The 12,811-nt window shown below is 45.0% G+C and overlaps 1 protein-coding gene across 5 annotated transcripts in view; it reads right to left on the bottom strand.

The window, feature by feature from the left end:
- Nucleotides 1–3,945: 3,945 nt before the first annotated feature.
- The window catches only part of CAMK2B (calcium/calmodulin dependent protein kinase II beta), a 198,676-nt gene continuing 189,810 nt past the window's right edge, over nt 3,946–12,811 (bottom strand). For all 5 annotated transcript variants that reach the window (XM_048512579.1, XM_048512580.1, XM_048512582.1 and 2 more), the window contains 4 exons: nt 10,150–10,225; nt 9,142–9,236; nt 7,537–7,771; nt 3,946–7,257 (listed from right to left, as the gene is read on the bottom strand). In XM_048512579.1, coding sequence (XP_048368536.1) covers nt 7,539–7,771; nt 9,142–9,236; nt 10,150–10,225 — 404 coding nt within the window. In that variant the 3' untranslated portion in view covers nt 3,946–7,257; nt 7,537–7,538. The remainder of the gene's footprint in view (nt 7,258–7,536; nt 7,772–9,141; nt 9,237–10,149; nt 10,226–12,811) is intronic.

Raw genomic sequence — 12,811 nt, 5'->3', positions numbered from 1 at the left:
TATATACCTAAGAACATTCAAAAGCACCATGCACACAGCAGAACAAGGTAATAAAAGGTCCCATGGAATGATTTTATGGACCTCCCGAGTTTTTTCCTCAGATGTATAAAACATAGTTTGCAATGCCGCAAATTCCATGGTGGGCAATTCCATGGTGCGCTCAGCAAACACCAACAGAGAGTTAAAAATTTGTCTGATATGGAAAGTTAAAATGTATAGCAGGCCCAGGCAAGTACAGCATTGCTGACCATTTGGCAGAGGTTCCAGCATAAAAGGAACGCTTCATTCTTATCAGAAGGGGATGTACTGAAATTTTCATATTAAGCAATAGCTGAGCAATTGATTGTCTATGAGCTACAATGTGATGGATGGATTTTTTGGCTTTGTATGAGGCTAGAAAAAAAGCCCACTGTACAGAGATGCAAGTTTTTTGTAAAGGGCCTTGCTTCTCTACATAGTAGCAGCTGAATAGGTGGAAAGTGAACACGTGAAGATCTTTACCATGACTTTATTTTTTATGGGGAAGAAGCTGTACCTAACCAAATTTTCTGTGTTAGGCTGTAAAAGGTGTAGAAACATGGCCAGTAAAGAAGATGGCTACCCTATTTGCCTGAATTACCTAAATGTGAGAGATTGGACTGATACGGAAGAAAGCCGATGCTCTTTTCCAGCAGTGGCGTAGTGGTTTGGAGCAAGTGTACTCTAATCTGGAGGAACTGGGTTTGATTCCCTGCTCTGCTGCCTGAGCTGTGGAGGCTTATCTGGAGAATTCAGATTACCCTGTATATGCCAACACATGCCAGCTGGGTGACCTTGGGTTAGTCATAGTTCTTCGGAGCTCTCTCAGCCCCGCCTACACCTCACAGGGTGTCTGTTGTGAGCGGGGAAGGGAAAGGAAGTTGTAAGCCCCTTTGAGTCTCCTATAGGAGAGAAAGGGGGGATATAAATCCAACTATTCTTCTTCTTTGAAACTATAACATGATTTATCTTCTTTAACTTCTGACATCTGGATAATGGGAGAAGTGGTGCTTGCCAGACTTTCTCTTAGACAACTATTTTAACGGACCTCTGTCCAAACCAAAAAAACTGCTCTCTAAAAAGAAAGCCCCTTTCCCATGACAATTCCCCCAACAACCGCAAGCCATCCTGCAGGAAACCCATGTGACCACCCAACTGGAAATCCAGATGAGCAACAAGAGTTAACAGCAATGCCTGGGACGAGACCTCTGGACTTGGGTAATCAACGTTTATTTTCCTTGGTTGGCATGAGCAGTAGAACCTCTTCATTTTATTAGCCTATTTACAGTGCTGCCCTCAGGCAGGCACACTTTTCACTGTTAGCTACGAGGACAGTTAGACACTTGTAATATCCATTTATCTAATTCTGTCTTTCAACATACACAAATATTGTGATCTCTACACTGTTACGCAAGAACAATTTGGCATACAACAGTAATGCAGGCCAAGATTTCAGTAACGTACTTTAAAAAGTCATTTGTTTCTGACGATATCCTGGACACTTTTAGACTCTAAAGGAAGTGACACAAACCATTCAGAGAACTACTCATTTGCTCTTTGATAACTGATTCCCATATTTTTAGAAGCTTTTTACAGAGCAAGCAGGGTAATCTAGCTACACAAGTGACCAAAGCAGTTGCAAGTGAAACACTGTGACCCAAGAAGTGCACAGCTGGGATCTCCTGCAGTGTCATTGAAAAATACTGGGGTGCAACACTTGCTATCCCGTCCTGCACAAAATAATCCAAACACACACCTCTTGAACCATGGCAGCAAATTGCTTTGGCCAGGCCATTTTTCAAGGTATATATACACACACATAATCATGGTTAATAGATTATACACTATTGTATATAGTCACTGTTACATTTATATAGCCCTTTTCTGACTATGGGCTGGTGACCTGGCTATTCTACTTCCATGTACTTAAGTTATCGAGTTCTTAGTTATTTAAGACCTTCTTTGAAAAGTCAGCATGGAACTTTCTGGCCCTAAGCTGGCAACACTTTTAGGACTGGAATGGATTTTTATTCTTTATTCACGAAGAACCCTAAAATGTATGAATCTGGAAACGAGAATGTCATTTCATCACTAAGTGTGAGAAAGCTATGAGTGAAGTACAAAGCATGTTAAAGATGGAATTAAATTTCTGATCTAAAAGGTCTTAGAAATCTGTACGTGTGCACTCACTTCAATGTCTTCGCTTCAACCTTAAGTTTAGTTCATAATCTGTGTTTTATCAAGTGACAAGCTACGATGTGGGTATTTTATAGGCTGCTGGAAACTGAGCATGATGACATCTCACCATATGTTTCTCCTGACTACTGGGGAAATGTAAGGGGAAGACCCAGGACTATGGCAGACATGTGTTCCCCATTATATCCAAGATATCAGAAGGAGGGATTGATAGTACCGGATAAAGGATGTGTTAAATAAGCATGGACTTCAGGCACTTTCTCCTCTCCCATTATACTTTTGATTTAGCCTCTAGCTGGCAACAAGTGAAATGGGAAGCTTTCAATATTGTGTTTCCTTTCAGCCAGAAGATCATGCAGTTCATAGCAGTTCTGCAACCTCCACTGAAGTACATACAAATGATACAGAAACGATACATGCCATTATTTGTTCTTGCATGCCAATGTGCAATCATATTTACCAAAGAAGGAAAAGAACATGGTCCTGCAGCACAATCCACAAGGAGGGCCAAAGGGCCTCAGGAGGGGCATGCTCCCAATGCTAACATAAATGCCACTTTTGCTGGCATAAGGGGCACTTATGCTGGTGTTGGGAAGCCATGCAGCAGCGTGACTCCTGAGCACCAATGCCGCCATGGTGGCAGTGTCCCTTTGGCACAGGGGTTCGCACTGGTGCTGGAGGGTGGGGGTTTCCAGGCAACAGTCAGCTTCCTTAGCCCTTTTGGCCTGGGAACAGCACCATTTGCTAGCGCAAAGTTACACCAGCAAATTGGTGGTGTAGCCCATTGTGCTGCATGGGGCTCCTTCGCAGAGGTAGGGGGAATGTTGCTGTCCAGTTGATGGCCACAGAGCGTAGGAGGTGGAACAGCTGTGCCATCCCTGGCAGCAGCATGTTTATCCTCCCCCTCAGGACTACACTTTTGGTGGTGGCATCCAGAGATGATCACATGGAAGACTCTCCCCTAGGAAGTGTCCAAGAGGATCATGGGGGACACAACTGGCTCCCAGATAGCAAGACTGGAAGAGTGTTTAATTTACAGAGTCTACAACTGCCTGCTCCACATGCACTTTTCACCAAGATGGCTGTGACATAGTAATCTTTATGGGCAGAACAGTCATCAAGCACACTAAAACATATCCAGGGGATTAATGTCGCTGCAACACCATGACCCCAACCACATCCACAAACTACTAGTGGTAAGAAATGTACTTCAGTAATGCATTTAAATGCTCATGATTGCAGATAGACAGAAAATGTTAGCTAGTAAAAATGCAGATATGGCAGGGGAGGTGTCTGACATTCACACTAAGCCTCTGTTCTGTATATTCTCCACATTACTTCATGCTCAATTTGCACTAGCCAGGACAAAAAACAACAACAGCAAGTCTGCCATTATGAATGTCAACATTAGGAAGCAGGTTTTCAGTTAATGTCGCCACCCTGTCTCTGTGCTGGTACCTCCACTCCTGTGCAGATCCTGCTTTTCCAGTGATCAAAATGGGGAACATGATCCTTTCTGTAGAACATGTAGTTGGTGGATGGGTGGCAAGCTCATTCAGAGCCTTTGTAGAGCCATTTGTGTGGACCTTGGCTGAGGGTCTGTCTGGGCCAGCAATCTTTGTTGCAGCCCCCCCCTCCCTCCCCAATTCTTGTTTCCTCCTTTACAACCCTTGGTTTCCTCAAGCAGGCATGATCCCTGCTCTTGATATTTAAGGTTTTTTTTTTTAAAAAAAATCTACAATAACGTTGCTTTTGCACCACCTAGCCATCTTGATACAAAACTGCACAATAGTTGATGCTGTGCAGTTCCTAACTGGGAGTCAGAGGAAGCAGTCATCTTTTTTTAAGCATCAGTGAAAACTGAATGTTCTGGCCTCGTGCAATCCAAACATAACAGCCCAAGCCTTGGCAATCACATTTCACCCAGTGCTATCTCCTCCCACTAAAAAGCAGGAATGTCTGCCAAATGATTATGAGCTGAAGCCACCTGCCAGTCGGTTCCCAAGTCCTAAAGACCTCAAGCAATTACAGCCTTCCCACTGCTTCAAGATTTCAAATATAAGCCTTATTGTTGACAGCAGACAGCGAAACATAAATCCAAAGGTGTTACTCTTCACCTATGATCATAAGCCTACTTCCAGAGCTCTTCTTTGGTTCCAAATTCCTTTTTAATTTTCAGGGGGAGAACTTCTGACAGTTCTTCCAGGAGAGCTGCTGATCCGCTCGATCTATTTTTCTGTCCTAAACTCACACACATTCTGCAAAGTATTGATGGTAAACTGAGGACAAGGTAAAGGTTCACTAACACAAACGCTGCTGAAGTAACAGTTGTCCCTGCCTTGTAAGCATTGCCTGGGTGTGCGCTGGTGAACCAGTTCCCTCTGACGTTTGAGGAACGTGGTCGCTACCTCTTTGCACAATGATACGTAGACACAAAGCAAGGCCACAGGTGCAAAATGGCACCAGAAGAGAACCGAGGCTACAGAGAAGCCCCCCCTTCAAACGATCACGTCACGACGCAAGCTAAAAAAGCATCCCTGTTCTCAGCTTTGTGCTCTCCAGGCAAATGTATTAGGGCTGCCCACCTGACTATTCCAACATTCAGCCAGAACTGCACTGAGAAAGCCTTGGAGCAACACATATCTAGAAGACACAGGCAACATGCCTAATTATGAGAAGGAACATGCCAGAAAACAGTGCCGAGAAGCCATGACATTCCAGTGTCATGAATAGGCCAGGAACCTTCAAACTCTTGCTCTGAGGAAAAGGGCGAGAGTGTGGCTTTCTGACGATCTCGTCCCCCTTACTGAATTCTCAAAAAGACTTCCCTCTGTTACTTTTGATGTTTACAACTTTCTCTGCGACCTCCCCACTTGGCGGGATTCTTAGGCAATCCCTTAACTACCGCCCAAGTTGTTTAGCTCCACTATTTCCTACAGCGTCCACTCAGTACTGTGAACAGTGACTTGATGAATGACTCCACATCCATCAAAGAACAGCGTTTACAGACACTGAGCAGGGGTAGGAGAAAGTAGCAGGTGTTTCTCCAGCCTCATTACAAGGCATTGCAGACACCTCAGCTTGTCTTCCTTGTGGCCACGGACAAGACTGAAGTGACCAAGTAAATCCACTCCTCCGCTCACCAACCTACAGCAATATTTGGGCAGTGAAATGCTGAGCAGAGGGGGCACCTTTGTGAATGGATATGAAGAGGCGGGGGAAGGTGAAAGGGAGGCCAAAGAGGAACGGGTCCCTCTTTAATTACCAAACTGCCCATATACTTTCTACACAGCGCTTTCAGCAAATATTGGCTGCTCATAATGCAGGCACAGGAAGCAAAGGACAGTGGCTCATAGTGTGTCTTCCTTTGGGAGCAAATGGAGCTGAGACAACATTTGTCGTGGTTGTATCTGTTCACATTGGCTCTAAGTGTGGTTCAACAAAATCCATTCCAGCTCTCTCTGCTAAGGCTTGGTCCATTTGACAAAACATTCCCCCTTCAGTAGCACGGATTTCCATGAGGATGTCAGCAAAGTCCGAGCAGCCAGAGCTACCTGAAGTGGCAATTTCTCCTCTCCCCCAACCCCCTCAGGGATTTTCCCTGTTGTTTCCTTGCAGATTAACCCCTTCTCTTAGCAAGTGAGTTTATAGGCTTCAGACAGAAAGAGAGGAAGAAGGGAGACAGAATGCACAAGCTCAGTGGATCAGCCTTCCTCTTTCTAGGCTGATGAGATGTGGGAGCAAATCCTTGAGGCAAAACTGACAATTTCCCCCCTCTTTTAAATTATTACACTTTCTGCTCAAAGGGGAAAACTAGAAAATTGGACCAGGCTTTTATGGAGCAGAACAATACCTTACAATTGGGTATCTGCTGCTCCCTCTTCCTGGGGAGCCAGTTTCCAAGAACTGGAGGAAGATGAGACTTTCAGAATTCCAGCCGTCTCCTCCCCAGCTCTTCTAACTCAACGGTCGCTACTGTCCCAGCCAGCCTCCTTAAGCAGGGGACGCACCCCTGTAAGAAATCCTCAGCATGGGCGCAGGCACAATGACGCCACTGTTGGTAGCCCTTGATGAGAGGTCAGGGAAGCTTGGGAATATGAGCGCCAATGAGAATTCAGACATTCAAAATCCTGCAATGAGACTTATTTGCATCTCTAAGGCTGTAATTACCCTTTCCTGTAAGAACCCGTCCCTCTGGCCATGACCAACAGCCTCCAGGCAATCCCCAGCAGTGGGTTAATGTGGGAGGGGCCCAGAAACCCAAAGCCCCAGAAGGGGTCACTTCATATCCAAAAGAAGAACAAAATAAATTAAAAAGTCTGAATAATTATAATAATCATCAATAATAATCCACAACCACAGCTAGAGGAGAAAAGAAACGGGCAGCCCGAGAGCTCGGGAATAGCATCCTCCGCAAAAACAAACAGTAACACAGGTCACAGACTTCCAAGCGCGAACACGACCACTGGAGAAGGCCCATGCTTTGGCAGAGAATGCAAATACTATAAAAGATTTTTGTGGGTTTTTTTTAAAGAATTTTTTTTCACCTAACAAACTAACACCGTTCAACACTGGGTTTCGACACAGGGAGGTGGAGCCTTTTTTTGTTTGTTTGTTTGTTTGTTTGTAATTGAAACATTTTTCATTGCAACACCTGGTCACCTGAACAGCCGGACGGACACAAAGAAATGGAGTCGGGGACAGGAGGTGCAGTGTGGCCACGCTGCGAGTTGGACAGCTGGGTTGGTTTGGCTGGGTTTGCTGATTTTTAAAATGTCATCATCATCATCATCATTTTAGAATCATGTCTGGGGTTTTTGTTCTTAGGGTTTTTTTTCTCTTTTTTGTTTTTTTTCGGGTGGGTGGCTTTTTTCTTTCTTCTTTTTTATTTTTTGCAAACACAGGCACTGAAAATGAAAGACGGGAGGATGGGGAAGGGGACACGAGCATGCGGGCACGTGCTTGTCACCGCTGCTCCCGGCTAGCGGCTCAGCTCAAATCACCGTCTCCTTCGAGATGAATCCAGAACAGCCAGCATAAGTTCTGTAAGACACAAGTCAGGAGAGAAAAAATGCTATCACTGATGGCTTGAAATGTCCAGAAGCCTCGAGGGACTCATCCAGTCTTTGGCTGATTTGCCAAATGTTTGGCTTTTGCTGACCATTCTCAGCCTCCCTCATACATCAGGACACACTTGCTTGCCTTCTAGGTATACTATTTCTGCATTTTTCATTTCCTCTTTTTGGATCTCCTGTTCTCCGACCACAGAAAAGTCCTGGCATACAGAATGAATGGGCAAGGAACACCTTTTTCCTCGCTTACCTTCACTGGAGTGGTGCCACCGGTGCTCCCGAGCAGTGGAAGTGGACATTCTGCCACTTGCCATCGCGGCGGTGCCAGACCCGGGTCTCCTCAGACTGGCAGGTGCGAGGGCGGCCCTGCCCATCAATGTACTGTGTCAGGCGGATGTAGGCAATGCATGCAGCATCTTCACCGATGACATGAACGTGAGGGTTCAGGATGGTTGTGTGAATGGGCTTGTTGTTCTTCGATAACACTGGAACAGCATGAACAGGAACAGTGTGAGTTTGTGAGGCAGTGTACTGTTGCAAGGGGGAGGGGAATGAGTATAGCGGCAAAGGGGTGAAGAAGCCAAAAGGAAATTTGCACAATTCTCCACATAATACTAAGCAAGCAGCAAGGCCAGATTTTTAACATCAAGACCTGAAAAATCTACTTTCCTTCCATCTCTATTTTAAATGTTGTAACATCTAGCCTGATGAAGAATTCTGGGGAGATCAAAAGCTTATACAGCATTTTGCGTCAGTTTGGTTGGTCTTATTAAAAACCTTTCTTGTGTGTTGGGTTGTTTCTTCTTCTTTTTTGCATGGATCAATATAGCTGTTTTCAACTTTTCCCATCAGCCCCTGTGATTCCCATCAGAAGGGGTTGATGGGAATCATAGTCCATGAACATCTCTAGGGCCAGAGTTGGGCACCCCTGCTTCATATGATCCTGCTCCCTAAAGATCTATCAGCGAGATCCTGCTCAGAACACCACTGGAAATGAATGCAAAATTAGTAACCACAAGGGGCAAGGTCTTTTTGTTGGCTCCCCACACTGAAGGAGTCCTCCTAGAACTGCATCTTCTCACTTTGGAGGCAGGTGAAGAGTGGGGGGTTTGAAGGGAGGGTCTTTCTTGCTTTTGGTAGTGGAATTTACTTAGAACAGTGATGGCGAACCTTTTTGAGACCGAGTGCCCAAATTGCAATCCAAAACCCATTTATTTATTGCAAAGTGCCAACACGGCAATTTAACCTGAATACTGAGGTTTTCATTTAGAAAAAATGGTTGGCTCCGAGGCATGCGTTACTTGGGAGTAAGATTGGTGGTAGTAGTTGGCTTTGCTTTGAAGCCAACTCTTTGAATGGGTCAATCACGACCCTAGGAGGGTTTACTCAGAAGCAAGCCCCATTGCCAGCAACCAAGCTTATTCCCAGGTAAAGGATCGTTCTTTAGTTCTTTGCATGAAAATCAGTGGGGTTTAACAGTACTTAACAGGGTTACCTACACTGCTTCCCCAAAACTAGGTCTTAGGTTTAATGCTGATAATCGAGCCCAGTGGCCCAGGCCAGCCTAGATGTGGGGGGGCGATCCCCTCCACATTATGAGTTCTGTTTGCGCGTGCCCACAGAGAGGGCTCTGAGTGCCACCTCTGGCACCCGTGCCATAGGTTCGCCACCACTGACTTAGAACATTCCTGCTTGCCTTTTTATTATTTATATTAATGATGCTTTTATGGCTGTTTGTAATATATTTCTTTTTAAAAAAAACCTTTGACTTGGAATTTTTAGTTGAAAGATGGTATAAAAGACTTTTGGTATAAAAGACTTTTGGTATAAAAGATGTTCAACAAGATGTACTCACAATTTTCAAAGTAAAATCTGTGGAAGTCCATTCCTTCCACAAGGTTGCCCAAGGCTTCTGGCTCAAATGAAGTTAGGCCTGGATCACAGATTTTTCTAGAAAAGCAACAAACACAGAGATTGGTGAGGTGAGGAATCTTTCTGCAGGTAGAGATGAACCTATACCCGTGGTGGCGAACCTTTGGCACTCCAGATGTTATGAACTACAATTCCCATCAGCCCCTGCCAGCATGGCCAATTGGGAATTGTAGTCCATAACATCTGGAGTGCCAAAGGTTCGCCACCACTGACCTACACTATCATCTGACTTTTCTCCAGAGTTCTGAGGAGGCCCATACAAATCAGTGTCATGACTGAGCCAAAAGCAAACAAGAAATTGCTCCACTGTGTAAATCAAATTACTCATTCTCCCAAAAGGGTTTATGATTATGAAAGTGCTGACAGAAACTGTGGTGAGAAAGTCCAACCCCCTCCCTAATCCCCCCCCTATCCTTGCCACAGTTGCCTCTGTATGAAAGATTTGCTTGGATCAGGAAGACATCAAGTAGGGTTTGGGCTGTGAGGTTCTGCTAGGAAACTTCTCTATGTGGATATCTCAGATACAGAAACATAGAGCTGGAAGACTCCAAGGGTCATCCAGTCCAACCCTGTACACAAAGCGGAAAATTCACAGCTACCCCTCCAATCCCCCAGTGACCCCTGATCTATGTCCAGAGGAAGGCAAAAAATCTCCAGGATCCTTGGGCCAATTTGGCCAGGAGGAAAACTCCTTCCTGACTCCAAAGTGGCAATCAGCATATAAGAAAGGGCCAAAAGAGCTGAGCACTGGCCCCTCCATATCTGCTGTCCCTCTCACAATCTGCCTAAATGTATGAACCCTGTTGGGCTTAAAGAAACAGCAAGTTACTATCACAACCAGATTCCGTCTACTGATGGAGGGGTGCTGATGAATATAAAGTCAAATATTCAGGCTGCTTTTTCAGTGCGATCCCTTGCCCAGGTTACTCACGCATAGGCCTCAAAATCTCCATTGTTCACAGCCTCGATCAGCTGCTCAGTTATCTTGATGATTTCCTGCTTGCGGGCTGCAAATGGAGGAATGAGAAGACAGAGAGATGACAGAGAGATGATGTACAATGTCAGTGATGGTGGTCATCCTAGAATCCCTGACAGAAAATGCTCCATGGAGTCCAGTTTACATGATCTGGCTCTCGGAGGGGCAGGAGGGGAGGGTACTGAATAATCAAGAACCTGCATAAAAACAGCCGAACACTGCTAGGAAGAGATCCTAATTCTTTACACACTTAAGCAGATGTAAGGCTTGAAGAACATAGACACCCCCACACCCTGGCCAAAAACCTTGGAGGAAAACTAAGGAACAGACACTTGTGCACTTGTGTTCTTGTGAGTGCTTCCAGAGCTATTATAGACCAGAAAAGAGTGGCAGATTTCACCAGCACAACATTCAACCCCACACTAGCCACACACAGGCCACCAAAGCCTAGGGCTGCCCACATCCCTTCTACAACACTGTAGCTCTGGAAAACCACACACCTCTGTAGCCAGCACGCGCAGGAGGTCTGGGGAAATGCAGGAATTTGCAAGGCACCCAAGCGACCCAGTTAGAGCAAGAGCTATGAATAATGCAATGTCCAAGTAGCAGAGATGGTGTCAGTGGCTTTGCCAAGGTCATCTCCTCGGAGCAGCAACGTTAGGAAACTTGTGCCCGTGCAGAAGCATCCATTTCATGCTTGCCTCGTCCTGACATAGCCCACTATCCTTTCCCATCCCATCCCAACCCTAGCCTCCCACCAGTTGTCCTTTGACCAATGGAGTTTGCCTCCCAACCTCACAAAGCATCTCACAGCTCTGGAAAGCCGCAGAAGGACTAACAAAACGAGGAAAAGCTAGTATGGAACTGGAATGCCTGATTTACAACTGACCAAGTTAGTCTCAAGGTTAGATCAGTGACGGTGTCACCATATGGCTCTCTGTTTGGAGCTTTGGTCTTCCTAAGCTGAAATGAAAACTTGCCCAGTTTTCAAGCTGTGTGAAGACTGAAAAGACCCTGTGCCCACTGACAGCACAGCAAACAAGAATAATCCGACATCCTACCTACCCTCTTTGCTCGGGCTGACACAGCTGGCAACCCAGCAAGTTGAAGGCTGCCTATCAGGGACTTGAAAACCTCCTGTTTTGATACCTGCCCGAGACTGCAAAAAGAGTGGAATGCTGGGCTGCCACATATCCCAGCGGATTGTGCAAGAGTGCTGTCTTGTTTCCATTGTTAAGGAAAAGAGGCCTGGATCCACATCGTATTTTTTATAATTGCCCATGGCTGCTTTTTTGTATATTTTTAAAATAACTGCCTAGGGCTTCTCTGCCTCCTCATTTTCATTTATTTCTACCTAGCTATGAAGCTTTAAGTAGAGAATGTCCTTTACTTTGCATGAACAAGGAAGAGTATTAGTATCACTGTCGAACAAAGCAGTGAACAGGTATGTCTTAGAACGGCTTTGGTACTGTCTGTTCACTTCTTGATGTCGTCCAACACATGGCTTTCTTTAGAGTTACGGAAAGAAACAGAGGGGAAAAAGCTGGCACTAAATCCTTCCAGGATTTGTAGCTAACTCTGGCAATAACACTGACCCAGCACTAAGAACTCTCCCTTGGTTTAATAGCTGGCTTATTGCTGACTAGGAAAGAAAGGCAAGTCATACGTAGATTATGTCAACAAGGTACTTCTTTTCTCAGGTCCTAAAGGGATGTCCACAGTGTGGAAGAAACTTGTGCTTAGGCTAAAAGGTGGCTTAGGCACAGATACCATCCTCAGACTTCCATCTTGCCACCAATAACTACAGCCTAAACCATGATATATTCCCATGCTCACCCACATTTGTGGTCTGATCCACTTTCTACAGAGTACCTCTTTCTTACATCTTTGTTATACTTGTTCCCCGCTTCCTAATAAAGGAGTGCCCTCATTGAACTTTATTGTAAAATCTTACCCTGTCTTCTCTCAACAGCCTTTCAAACTTATGTCTGTCTCTCAACTATGAGAATTTGGCAAATGCAGCACCTGTAGCAAAAGATATGCTGATCTCCCGTTCTCCCTCAAAGCTCAAAAAATATGTGATCTAGTAATTTCCCATTTTACATAGCACTGTTGACTTTGCTGTTCTCCCTCAGCTTGCAATGAAAACTGATCCCAAAATGTTCACAGATCCACTTCCCTTCAACCAACTCCTCTGGTCCAAGCTGGAAGTGACATGAAGATCCTTCTTGAAAATGCAAAATAAATGAGGAAAAAAGATCTTGACAGTAATTATAACCTAAGAGCAGAAGCATTATGGGCCTGGAAAGAGCTTTGTCTGTCTGAGTATTTCTTGCCCTTGATCTAGGCTTCTCACTTTGCAAAACATCGGCTTACAGATATTGTACAAATGCAAATGGATACTTTGCATCTCAGACAGATCATGGAGATTCCCCTGTGTGATGTCATTTTTTTCCAGATCTTTGATCTGTTTGTAGTTCCTGGACTTAGGAGTTATTTTGGTTTATGGTCTCTCAGAGCTCTCTCGACAAGCATGCAGCAGCATCTTGACTGTCACTGGGCTTGTGGCTCTTGGAAAAAATGTGTGGCTAGCAGAGTCACTAGCCCATCCTTATAT

The sequence above is a fragment of the Sphaerodactylus townsendi genome, linkage group LG12 (genome assembly GCF_021028975.2).
Source record: "Sphaerodactylus townsendi isolate TG3544 linkage group LG12, MPM_Stown_v2.3, whole genome shotgun sequence".
Taxonomy (NCBI): domain Eukaryota; kingdom Metazoa; phylum Chordata; class Lepidosauria; order Squamata; family Sphaerodactylidae; genus Sphaerodactylus; species Sphaerodactylus townsendi.
Note: the sequence above shows the minus strand (reverse complement) of the source record. Positions and strands in the feature narration are given on the sequence as shown.